This window comes from Apium graveolens, chromosome 1, assembly GCF_009905375.1.
Source record: "Apium graveolens cultivar Ventura chromosome 1, ASM990537v1, whole genome shotgun sequence".
Lineage (NCBI taxonomy): Eukaryota > Viridiplantae > Streptophyta > Magnoliopsida > Apiales > Apiaceae > Apium > Apium graveolens.
In genome coordinates, this window is record NC_133647.1 from 128,781,116 (window position 1) to 128,794,305 (window position 13,190).

The following is a 13,190-nucleotide window of genomic DNA, read 5'->3' on the forward strand; positions in this document are numbered from 1 at the left end:
TCATCGTTTGAGGGATCATACCCGGGATCTTATTACTTGGGTTCCCTTAACCTTTCTCAATACATTATATTCCTTTTATGATCCTCTCTTAAAATCCTTGAATTTAAATTATTTTTATCATGTTACCTTATACTAAATTCCTTCGGTATCTGGTGGATTTTCGGGAAAAATCAAAGTGTTCAGATTTGAATTCTGACGATCTTTACATACACTTATATACCACATAGAGTACTAATAATATCCCAGAAGATCAATAAAAGAACCCCTACATAGTGTGGCATGAAAAGTTTTCTTATTCAGCATAATCAGCAAAACACTATTCATAAGGGTTTCAAAAATTCCAAAAATTGGGGTTATTACACGCGAATTCGAAAAAGTTATCTTTTATTTGGCAATGAATCATTGCGGAAGCAGTGCATTTTTTTCAAAAAAATAATTTTCTTGTGTAGCAAAAAAATAATAAAAAAAATTCCAAAATTATGATAAATTTGATATGACTTGTTGATATTATATAAATTTTCAATATCATTTTTTTAAAAATTTTAAACATAAATATTGGTTTTTTACCTTCTATAATGGTAAAACAAGTACACTAAAATATAAAAAACTTATTTAAGAAGAGATAATATTAATTCTAAAATACTTTATTTATGGTATAAAGTCCAGTTAGAAAAGAATAATATACAATTATATATCAAAATATTTTAACACTGCATAACCACGAATAAAATATTTTAAGTATAAATTTAATCATTTTTCTTTGAAATTGAGAATTTCGTACATTTAAATTTGAAACATATACACAAACACAAATATATATATATATATATAGTCAAATATAATAATAAGCTATTTCAAAAGTGGGCTTATTATGTTCATGTATATATTTTTGAAATGTATTTTATAAAACTTAGTAAAAATATATTTCATTAAATAATAAAATATAATTTTTATTAAATATTACTCCTTTAATTATTACTACTATTATATTATTTCAAGAAACGTGTACCTGGGATGGTGTTTGATTCATAAACTAATGGTGTTATGATTTTATGAATTAAAAACCTTCTGGATACACGTTTCTCGAAATAATCTAATAGTAATAAATATGAAATTGGTATTATTATATTTAAATTTATAATTTTATTAAACAATGGTACATATTTCTAAACGGTTTAGATTTTTTGGTTCCACGGCCTCACTTAACCAACCTCACTTAACCAACCTTGGTCGTGGAACTTTTTCCTTGACATAATGGATATACGGGGGATATAGGTGAGTCGGCAATATTGAAAACTCATGTTTAAGGTTGAATAGTGAATAACGAGTAAAGATGCATAAAAGGTCCATCGGGCCGGTTTTTGACTGGGCCTCAAAAAACCCGGGTTTTAACCGGGCTTTTCCGGTTTTGACTTTAACCAGCCCAGGCCGGGCCAGCCTTTTCGAAAATGTCAGAGCCCATTTGGGCCCTTGAGGCGGGTTTCACCAGGCTTTTTTTCGGGCCGGATTGGATCGGGCCGGGTTTTTTTCTAATTTAAATCGGATCGAGTTTTATTAAAGATTCTGAAGACTACATATGTTAGCAACTATATCATCGTAAAAATCTATTAGTTTGCATGAAAATATTTCTTCGCTGAAAACATTTAAGTTTGGCAAAAAATAAATATGTTTATAAAATAATATGTGTTATCAATGTTATCCAAATATATATAGTGTACTTACTATTTCTTCTTTCATTAATCCTGCAATAAATTATATAAATAATATTATTAATCACGAATATGTATATATATATATATTTAAAGTATTATTTATATTTATATCAAATAGAAATTTATAAATTTATAAGAAAATATATTGGAATAAACAGATTTAAACCGGATTTTTTTGAGCTTTTAATCGAGCCGGGCTAAAGACCAGGCCAGGACGAAGCCCAGGTTTTTAACCATGCCGGGCCGGGTTTTGCCTAAAAATATAGGGCCCGTCGAGGCCCTAAACGCGGGCCGCGACCGGGCCGGGCTTGACTGGGTTTTGACGGATCGGGTCGGGCCAGATTTCCGGGCCGAGGCGTTTTGTGCATCTCTAATTACGAGGGAACCATATTTGGAGTTAATAATCTATCTATGCTATAATAGACAAAATATTAAAAATTTGGTAGTTGGTGAGTCGGTACTTGTTGAAATTGCATAATTACCCTTAAATTAAGTGTAATTAAGTAATTTATTAATATTTAGTCTATTAGTCAATTCCAATTCTTATTGATATTGGAGTCAACTTCCTCTATCAGTTTAAATTCTATTTCATATCCCACTCTATATTATTATTAATCAGTAGTAAAGACAACTTCTTCTACCAATTTTAAATTCTAATTCATATTTTGTTCTATATTATTCTAATTGATATTTCGGACTAAAATAAATTTAAGCAAACTAAATATAATTGTTGAATTTAGTTGATATAATGTGCATCGAGTTAAGAAAAATAATAAATACTCTCGATCCATCTAAAAAATTATACTATATTGAACTAGGATAAACGAAATAATATATATTAGTCATCCAAGATAATGAAAATATAATTAAACTAACTAAAATAAAATCATATCTATTAATTATTCGGGCTAAAACAAAATTATTTTATTGATCCGGACATAAAAAAATTAAAACTAAACTAAATTTAATTAGTTGAATTTGATCATAGTAATGGGCCTTGGGCTAAAATAAAATAAAGTAAACCGGGATAAATCAAATTAATATCAGATTAAGCATAATTCGTATATAATTGATATGAACCAAAAATTAATTTTTAACTAAATCTAATAATTATTATTTTTTAAAACACACATAAAATGATCAATAAAACCATATTGTTCAATCAGTACTATTGTATTTTTCAAATAACTCTTATAATTTATCGATTAAGTAATAAACTCTCTAAAATAATAAATTTGTCAAATTTCCAACATAATAGAAACATTGTATTTTTATTCTCAAAAAATTATAAAATCTCTATAATAATATTTTTAAAAAACTATGAACATATACGTTTATTAATATAATTATCACGAAGTAATCATTTAAAAAGGTAAAAATAAAAAAAATAATGAACAAATTTTAAAAATTCAATTCAAAATATTTTTGTTTAAAAAATTATATAATATTAAAAGAAATTGCGCATCATGACACTGGTTTTAAGTTAGTAATAGTAATAATGTATAGGATTGTATTTAAACAGATTATTGAGAATTTGAACTCTGAGCAATGTTGAATGTAAAGACCGAACTGCATATATGAAAAAAAAATCCAGGTATTGAAACTACTTAATAAATATCATGCACTTAACAGTACTCTTCCTAGCTCGAGCGCTTGTTAATGATGAAGATTTTATCAACACGAACTTAATAGACGGTACAAACTTATGCGCTAAATTTCAGAGTTTTATATCAAACGATATATGACATGCATCGAAGAAAAAGACTTCTAAATATGGAGGGACGGACCAACGCAAAGTCTCATGGCACAGTTCTACGGGAAGATGAGATTTACTGTTGTGATTTTCGCTGGTTTCAGTAAAAATGCTGTAAATATATGCGTCTAGAAGTTGGTAGCTTCTAGTGTGCATCCTTTTTGTTTATTGGGTGGAAGAATTTTCTTTACGTTTGGTGTTGTGTTCTCGTACCATGTACGGTCCGGGTCTACTTTGCTAGCAGCACCTCATGAATGAATCTGTCTAAATTTTGTGAAGAAGAACCACCAGGGCTAGCAGCTAATTCTGCTTTCTTTTTCCATTCCAAAACATTCGTCTTTAACCTTTTTCCTTTATCACCATCCATCAGCTCTCTCACCAACTCCTCCACTTCGGCTCTCTTAACTTTATTATCAATCTCGAATCCAATTTCCCATTCCACGCAACTATACTTACAATTCGTCTGCTGTTCAGCAAAAAATGGCCAACAAATCACTGGCACGCCACTAGCAATGCTCTCTAAAGTCGAATTCCACCCGCTATGTGTCAAAAAACATCCAATGGCTGGGTGCTTCAGGACTCGTTCTTGAGAGCACCAGCTTGCCAGCCTGCCTCTTTCTCTTGTTTCAACCACAAACTCTTGAGGTACCTTGGCTGTGTCGCCAGCAATAATATCAGGCCTGACTATCCACAAGAAGTGCTTTTTGCTATTAGCTAGGCCCCATGCAAATTCAGTGAGCTGTTCAGCATTCATGGTAGTGATACTGCCAAAATTCACATAAACAACAGAGTTTAGTTCTCTATTGTCAAGCCAGTCAATGCAGGTATCCTCTTCTTTCCACAAACTTGAGCCGATGGACTTAAGTCTATTATCCTGGATTTGTTTCATCATTAAGTGCAGCGGCCCAATGGTATAGATATGTGGTTGACTCACGGAAATTGCTTCCAAAACATCCTGTTCAAGAGTGTCAAATGTGTTTATAATAACTGCACGAGCTTTACAAAGCGCTGCAGTCAGATCTATGAAGAAGTTAAGCATGATATCATTTGGGTCAGTAGTTCTGATGAAACTTGGAAAATCCTTCAATTTCATGTCTTTCATTCCAGGAGCCCAATCAATATTTGTATGTAGATATCCATTTGTTACATAGCTCATATCTGCAAAGCAAACAAAATTCTTACTCCTTCGGTCCAAAATTAAATCAGCGGTCTTTAACTTTTTACACGTATTTTAAGACGCAATCAAAAGATGACTATGTAAATAATTTTTAAAATTCATATTTTAACAGTTGGCTTACCTTGTAGTGGTATGTAGCCTCTTTCAACAAGTTGGTGGTACTGCATATATGCTATGAGGCCACAAGAGCTTGCCGTCCAAACCAGAACTTCAGTAATACCAAACTTCTCAGCAGCTGCTAGTGTGAAGCTCATCGTCGCATCAGAAACAATACATGTCACAGGTGGTAAACCCGAGATAGAGAAGTTGTTGAGTTCAGAAATAAGGTTGCAAAAAGGACCTAAACAGTTAATTGGAGTGTACTTGCACAGAGTAGCAATATCTTGAGTTGCATCAGGATCTGAGGGGGGTAGGCCATCAGGGATAGAGTAAAACCGAAAGTCGGACAAGCCATTAAGGGCCTGCAGACCCTTGGATTTGATCAGGCGATTGTGGTTAAATTCTGTGTTGACAAATGAGATATGAAAGCCCTTCTGGTGAAGAAGCTTGGCTAGGTTTAGCACTGGATTAATGTGACCTTGTGCAGGGTATGGAATACACAAGGCATGAGGCTTACTCTTTGCATCTCTCGTTGAGCTCATTTTAGTCCTATGTATTATTTTATTTTATTTTTGTTTACCATTGCTCTGAGCAGCTGAGCTTATTTATAAGTAAAATATTGATCCAACAACTAGTAAAACGAGAGAAATCTAACTGCATTTATTCTAACCCATATTAGAAATTTCGAATCAATCATCCTTCATCAGTGACCACAAATATTATTATTTGTTATAATTGTGTGATAGGTTCAACTAACTACCAGAAATTATTATTAGAACATAAATATTACGAAATATTACCATGTTACTGTGTTTCCAATCAATGTTGAGGTTCTAATAACAAAATATTTCTGAAACAGTTCACAAATAACGGGGAGATTTCAAGATGTTTTAATTGACGATTATTATGTAAATCAGGGTGGGTGTATTATTTTTAAATGAGTTATGAATCTATTATGGCCGATAAGGGTTGATTGCGGATCGAAATTAGAAAAACCTCATATTTTTGAATTGAATGCTAATTTGATTTTAAATAATCACAATCACAAAGAGTAATATATATACATATATTATTAAATAATATATTAATTAAAATTACATACTTTTCACAAATTAATAAATATGGGTCACGTGTAAGTTATTAACAGAACTTTTCATTTGTTTTGCCAAAAAATGTATGTTCAAATAATATTATATATTATTAATTTTTATTTTACTTCAAGTTTGTTTTTTGAGATATATTTTTTTGTGCAAAATTTTAATAGATGGCCCCGATATCAAATAGATGATAAACATTTTTTCCAAAAGTATAGCATATCATTCCCAAACAAAATAAAGGACATCGTCATTTTTCTAAAAACGGTTTTCTTATCAAAAATAATTTTAAATTTTTTAATTTTTTTATCTTATTTTCAAAGAAAATATTGTAACATACAATATACAGAGCTAGACCTTAAATTCTTTCTCCATGTTTCAATTAAGAAGTTAGTTTAAATATTAAAATTGGTTACTTATTTTAAAATTTTAAAAACGGAGTACTTAATATATTATTTGTACTAGTTGATAACCCGTAAGGAATAGGGGCCGAGTTAATTAATTTTAATAATTTTAAAAAATCATAAGAGTATAGGTGCTTTGTCAAAATTTCTAATTTTACACATAAAACCCAATCATAACACCCAATCTAAACTATTGAGCCTCCGTAAAGATTTCCCAAGAGACTCATTAAACACAATGTGAATAATATATCACGAAAATGCATGTTTTGTATATATGTAGGCATAAACATGTCGAACATGCATATTCTTATAATTTTCTTTTGATATATAATACCCATGTTGAACATTCATATTCAACAAATTCAAAATATTAATTGGAGTGATTACGCGTAACATATGTATAATTCAAACAAAAATATTAGTACACATAAGTTGGTAGGTATTTTAACCACTCTTCCATGTTAATATATATTTTTGGGCATCTAGTTCGGGCATCTTAGAACTATGTTGAAATCAATATAAGAATTGTAATTAAAAAACGCGTAAAAATAATACATATAATATATTAAATCAAAACAGTTGAAAACAATATATTTTCAAGTAGGAGTGTATCTATTTTTATATGGAATTAGGATGGTCTCGTGTTATTTAGAAATCAAAAAGTACAATTACAATAGAATTTTAATAATTATATTAAAAAAGTATATGATTTAAAAAAGTTAAAAAGATAAAATTACTTTTAATATAGTTGTATAATATATTGAATTAGTAATACATAAGAAAATTAGGAATACAAAGGTTAAAGTCAAATTGATGAAACAAAAATAAAACCAAATTTAATAGGATAAGACATGCAGAAATATAAGATAACAAAAATAAAAATCATATTTAATAGAACCACACGTAGAAGTATAAGATAAATAAAGGATGTAACCAAAAATTTTAGTATAGTTAAAAGACATACAAAAAATAGAATTATAAAAAATATATGAATGAATAAGTGAAACCAAAATTTGATGGTAACAAAAATTAGTGAAACCAAAATTTGTGTACTTAAAAAGGGGTTTCTTTTATTAATAAATGTTATGTTATGTTATGTTATATGTTATTAATGTTATTAATGAATAAAAAACCCTAATCTTATAATTGTAATGAATATTACTCCAATTTAAAATTGGCTTCATAATTAAATAGAAATTTACAGATATACCCCACCTGATGTAGCTGTATCACTAAATCTTTGCTCTTTGCTATATTCGAACTTAATATGTACAAAAAAGTCGATATAAAAACTTGACAACTGTCAATTTGTACAGATTATTGAAAAAATTGTGTTTGTTTATTAAAATTGGGAAAATATGTGATTGGCTCGCCGGCTGGAGTATGGACCAGCATTTCAGTAACCGGTAATCGTACCGTCAATAAGGACCGAAACATTTACTCCTACTTCAGTATGGATAACTGTCTCTTTTTCAAGGACCAGCGATTGATCGATCAGGGGTAGTCCGGTCCAATTAAATTTTATACATTATTTTTTGACATATTTTTTAATATTCATTTAAATTATATTTTTATAATATTTTTTTTAATTTTTTTTAATAATAATTTTATATTTAAACTTTTATTAAAAAAAAATTGAAAGAAATATTATGAAACTATATTTTATAGAAGTCTACAAATACTTGTAAATAGTGCATGTATACGTTGGGACGGAGGGAGTATTTCAGAAGCCCCATCCCCAAAATTATCAAAACATATACGGGTAGGAATTAAACGAGTTGATATATGAATATTTCGGTGTTTGAAAAAAAAATGGGATGAAATTCAATTCAATTTATAAATAAGTTAAAGTTAAACAAAACTTTAAGATTTAGTTATAAATTAGCTCAATTTAAACACAATATATATTGGCTCGAAAATTCGTGAACAAGTTTAATTATAATATCCGTGAACTAGTTCGTTAATATAGTTCGCGAAGAATATTCGTAAACATACTCGTTGTTATAACTCGTTAATAATATATGAATTACTAGTTGTATATACTCAAACAAATATTATGAACATACGGTTATGGCATTTATTTAGTTAATAATTATGTGTATATATTTATACAAATAAATTTATCAATTTATTTAATACATTTATTATTTTTATTAAATTTATAAATTATATATATGTCTATAGGATTTTAATTATAATACAGGTTATATAGTAAATATTTAAATATTTTATTTAATTCGTGTTCATGTATTTAATTAGTTAGTATATATCATTATTTAAATAAAAATATTGTAATTTAATCAAGATTAGAATGTTAAATGCTCAAATTTATTTGTTTGGTTTGTTAGGATTTAAAATTTATATTTAATATTTTTTTGCATTTAAAAAATATAGAAATAAATGCTAGTTATGCAAAAATTCGGGAATTTTACAACAAATTCGTAAACCGAGTTATTTGTGAGTAAGGGTTCTTAAACAATTTTCACGATTTGTTCGTTGGACCATGGTTCGTCAATTATTCATGAACAAAAAATTTTTACTCGAAAAAAATTTGAATTCAAAGTTCGAGCTCAACATATTTTTTTTGGGTAAATGAGAACATGCCTCGTATATTAAACTAAAAGAGATAAGAATGTACATGGGGTGATCCTTCTTAAAATTCTAAAGAACAAATCTCCATAAAAAAATAAGAGAAGGATCAAAGAAAAATAAAAATAAAAAGCCAAAAGGCCAAGGCACATAGGCCCAACTAGCAAACCCAAACAAGGGATCAAGAAAAAACCAACAGAAGACCAAACAAATGACCCAAACAAATCCAACCAAGTCCAGCCCTGAGACACCAGCCATGCAAGAATAAAAAACCCAAAAGCCCAGCCCATATAAACAGCACCAGGCCCAAACCAAAAAAATCCAGATCAACAGCATGCAGATGCAGATTGACCCAACTGCAGTAATAAATCAATCCAAAAAAACTAACATCTGACTTGAATCTTTCCAAATCAGCAACCAAACATCAACAAATGATAACCCCGAACAGAGCATCCAATCTCTTGCAGCAAAAACCATATCACACTCGAACGAAAACGACAGATCCCAACTTCCTTTATGCCTTTCTTCCAGAAAACACAGCACATAAAACCTATGTTGCACTCGAGTTCGTAGCAAAATAAAAACACAGGAGATGACCACCTGATCTTCACTTCCCCATAAATTCTGCAGCAGCATCATCACTCGAACAACCTTAAAATCACTCGAACAGAACCTCACAAAACCCACCCCTACCACCAACATCAAAATCTGATTACCTGTCCAGCCACCCTCGTCCTAATAACTACCTGAAACCCTCTCAGAACCCCCTCCCCTACACCACAGTACAACAGACCTAGCTCCCAAACAAAGAAGGAGACCCCATAGCAGCGAAAAAGGCCGAAACTAAGCGAATCTAGGCCACCCCACAAACTCACCTGCAACCCCTCACTAAACCACACTAAGCATAAACTCTCCAACACACCTAATATAAGAACCCCCTCCCCGAACAAAAACCAAGACCCAAGCCCCTTGCACGAGAGCCCCCCAGGAAACAACAAAACAGCAAAAAACCCAAACCCTAGACCAGAAAAGACACCCCCCAAACTAAAGCCCCCAAAACCCCTCCCTAAACCCACAAATAATAAGGAAAAAACCCCAAACACACACACACACTAGACGCACCCATACACACACACACACACCAGACGCACCCATATACATATACCACACTCCCTCACACTCACACACTCACACCAGACGCACACACATAATCCAGAAAAACACACATTAAGAACATCCTTCCACAGATAACAGCAGCACACGCCAGACTCCCACTCTCCACTAACACCCACCTCCAGACCACATAACAACTCAAAGCAACTCATTGAATTAATAGACCTACCCCTAACAATACCAAAAATCCAAACACCAAACACAGCCCAGCATACTCAAACCAAACAAACTGAGAAACACTCCACCAACTACTAAATAACTGCCAAGACATAAAACGATTGCAGCAATCAGACTAATAACAGCTACATGCCTGACTCCACCCACCCAAATTCGAAAACTCAATAACAAAATTCACCTCCCGCATGACTCTCCAAAACCAAATCTAGAACTCCATACCAACAAAATTTGGATTGAAGGAACCTCTAAACTCAGAGAAAAAAGAACCCCAACATCTATCAACAAAATCGACAAAATAGACACGATAAAATAACCTACCACCTCCACACAACTAGAAACACTCAACAATCACCCCAAAAATCACAGCAACACCTGCACAAACCACAAATCTGCCAGAACTCCCAAAAAAACTCAACCACCAATCCATAAACTCAAATCTGAAAAACAGAGGACCCTACTATACCCCATCCATGAAGTTTAGCTTGAACTCTCGGAAGTCTAGCCACTGATAACCCCATGAGCTTCTTAAAAATATCATCCTCCACATCAGCAACAATTTGCCAAGGCCTCTTCCTTTGATTTTGAAATATCCTCCTGTTACGCTCATGCCAAATGTGATAAATTATAGCAGCATACACTAACTTGTTAATTAAAGAATGTAACGACCTTCCTCGCCATTTACTAGCTGCTACCCGAATGAAATCCCCCCAATTACCCTGATAATCAACACAATACCCTTTCTTTTGAAACTCAATCAACACTCGGTGACAAAATTCACAGGAAAAGAATAAGTGCTCTCTCGAATCAGGACACTCAGAACAAAAACTGCATAAAGCTGGATGCATCACCTGCCATGCCTCCAATCTATCCAGCGTAAAGCAGTGCTTCGGAATACTCTTCGGAAACCAGATAAGATTCCATCGTAAAACAACCGACTTCTTAAATCTTATGTCCTCCCATACCTAATGGACAGAAAACAAATTATTCTTCCCTAAACCAGACTTTCAAACTACAGAATTTGTACCATCTGACAACTGAAATGGCACCTGATTAAGCCCCGGACATTTACTAATTAAATCTGCAGGCCACTCCCAACTACCATCACGAAAGAACTCATTCATTGTTGCAGATTTATTAGACCGCATAGCCAAAATATCTCTATGGCTACACCAATTGGAGAGCGGCTGATCCAACACCCAAGTGTCAAACCAGAAATTAGTATTCTGACCATTACCAATTTTAATATGAATAAAATGATGAATTTCCTCTCTAATTCTCCACGAAGCATCCCACGCCACTTCGATATCCCAAAAGCTTCTCCTCCGAATACGGTACTCATTCACCCACTTCACCCACAGAGAACATTTATTAGAAATAATGTTCCAGATGTGATAAGAAAGCAAAGCTTTATTCCAGCATCTCAAAGATTCCAGCCCCAGACCCTCCTCATGCTTCGGAACACACACATCTTTCCACGCAACCTTAGCCTTCCCCTTAGAATCCGATTTACCCCCAGATAAAACTCTGAATCAACTTCTCTATTTGCTTAGTAACTGAAACAGGGATTAAAAAAATAGACCCCCAATAAACCTGAAGAGACAGAAGCACAGACATGGCCAACTGAACCCTCCCAGCATAATTAAGTCAATTATTTTCCCACGAGTCTATTTTATCTCGGACTTTTTGAATTAACGGCTTACAGTCTCTAACCCACAATCTAGTCGAGATAAGGGGCACCCTCAAATATCTGATAGGCAGAACTCCCTCATTAAATTCCAGAATATTTTGAATTAGCAACTGAGCATCCCAACCAACATTACCCAAAAACACATTACTCTTCTCCTTATTTGGCCAAAGACCAGAGCACCTACCAAATTTATCCATAGCATCCTTCAACAAATTAACAAAATAAGGATCTGCAGCGCAAAAAAGAAATAAATCATCTGCAAAAGACAAATGAGTAATTCTTTTCTTTTTAAACTTTGGATGGAACTTAAAATTCCCTTCCTCGGAAATTCTCTGCTTAATTATTAAAGAAAGCACCTGCATCACCAGAGTGAAAAGGTACGGCGATAGAGGATCTCCTTGACGGAGACCTTTCTCACCCCTGAAATAACCATGCATCTCGCCATTAAGAATAATAGAGTATGAAGGGGTATAGATGCACTCCCTGATCCAATTCACCATCTTCTCAGGAAACTCAAACAAATAAAGAGCATCAATTAGGAACTCCCAAAAAACACTATCATAAGCCTATTTAATGTCCACTTTCATCGCACATCTAGGCACACCCACCTTTCGATGATAGTTATTCAAAATCTCCTGAGTAAGCAAGATATTGTCACTAATTCTCCTTCCGGGAATAAAGGCATTCTGGGTATCATCCACTAAGCTCCCCAAACAATCTTTAATTCGATCAGCAATAATCTTAGTGATGCACTTATACAGCACATTACACAGAGCAATAGGCCTGAACTGACCAACTACTGAAGGATACTCCACTTTAGGAATTAACGATATTAAAGTAGCATTAACTTCCTTAAGAAGCTTTCCCGTTCTGAAAAAATCCTGCACATCAAGACAAATATCAACCCCAATAACTGGCCAAGCCTTCTTAAAAAAACAAGCAGAATAACCATCCGGCCCTGAGGCTTTAACATCACCCATAGCAAAAATCACAGATTTAATTTCCTCTGGAGACACCTCACGAATCAAATTACCAGCAAAAATATCATCAATTCTATTAGCAAAAGGTTCCAACCCAAAGAATTTATCACAATTATCCCTGGTCCCTAGCGGCCTCCGATAACTCTCTTACATAGAGAATCGTGGAGAACCATTATTTAAAAAAAATAAAATATATATTTTATTTTATTTTTCATCATATATAGTTATATATTTTAATTATCAAGTTAAAAATCGAAGTTTCATAATTTTTTTATTTAAAAAATCATTGAAATTAATGAAAAATTTAGGGGTCGTTTGGTTCAGAAAACGGTATGGGTTTGGAAT

The 13,190-nt window shown here is 32.5% G+C and overlaps 2 protein-coding genes across 2 annotated transcripts; both read right to left on the reverse strand.

Annotated features, from left to right (window-relative positions):
- Positions 1 to 3,263: 3,263 nt before the first annotated feature.
- On the reverse strand, positions 3,264 to 5,327 carry LOC141666958 (UDP-glycosyltransferase 85A8-like). The gene is made up of 2 exons (XM_074473225.1): positions 4,764 to 5,327; positions 3,264 to 4,623 (listed from the first exon to the last, which is right to left on the reverse strand). Exons 1-2 carry the CDS (start codon positions 5,281 to 5,283, stop codon positions 3,695 to 3,697), a joined length of 1,449 nt encoding a protein of 482 aa, XP_074329326.1. The 5' UTR covers positions 5,284 to 5,327; the 3' UTR covers positions 3,264 to 3,694.
- A 3,827-nt stretch (positions 5,328 to 9,154) lies between these two features.
- LOC141706422 (uncharacterized) lies at positions 9,155 to 12,845 on the reverse strand. The gene is made up of 8 exons (XM_074509186.1): positions 12,474 to 12,845; positions 11,916 to 12,365; positions 11,225 to 11,524; positions 10,642 to 11,140; positions 10,357 to 10,453; positions 9,994 to 10,172; positions 9,545 to 9,894; positions 9,155 to 9,184 (listed from the first exon to the last, which is right to left on the reverse strand). Exons 1-8 carry the CDS (start codon positions 12,843 to 12,845, stop codon positions 9,155 to 9,157), a joined length of 2,277 nt encoding a protein of 758 aa, XP_074365287.1.
- Between the last annotated feature and the right edge of the window lie 345 nt (positions 12,846 to 13,190).

Excerpts from the sequence above, each read along its gene's own strand:
- LOC141666958 (XM_074473225.1), bottom strand. The coding sequence starts at position 5,283 with ATGAGCTCAACGAGAGATGCAAAGAGTAAGCCTCATGCCTTGTGTATT. Across the intron at positions 4,624-4,763 it reads AGGCTACATACCACTACAAG|ATATGAGCTATGTAACAAAT; the intron begins GTAAGCCAACTG and ends TTTGCTTTGCAG.
- LOC141706422 (XM_074509186.1), bottom strand. The coding sequence starts at position 12,845 with ATGGGTGATGTTAAAGCCTCAGGGCCGGATGGTTATTCTGCTTGTTTT. Across the intron at positions 12,366-12,473 it reads TGAATAACTATCATCGAAAG|ATGGTGAATTGGATCAGGGA; the intron begins GTGGGTGTGCCT and ends TTTCCTGAGAAG. Across the intron at positions 10,173-10,356 it reads TTTGGAGAGTCATGCGGGAG|GGGTAGGTCTATTAATTCAA; the intron begins GTGAATTTTGTT and ends TGGTATTGTTAG.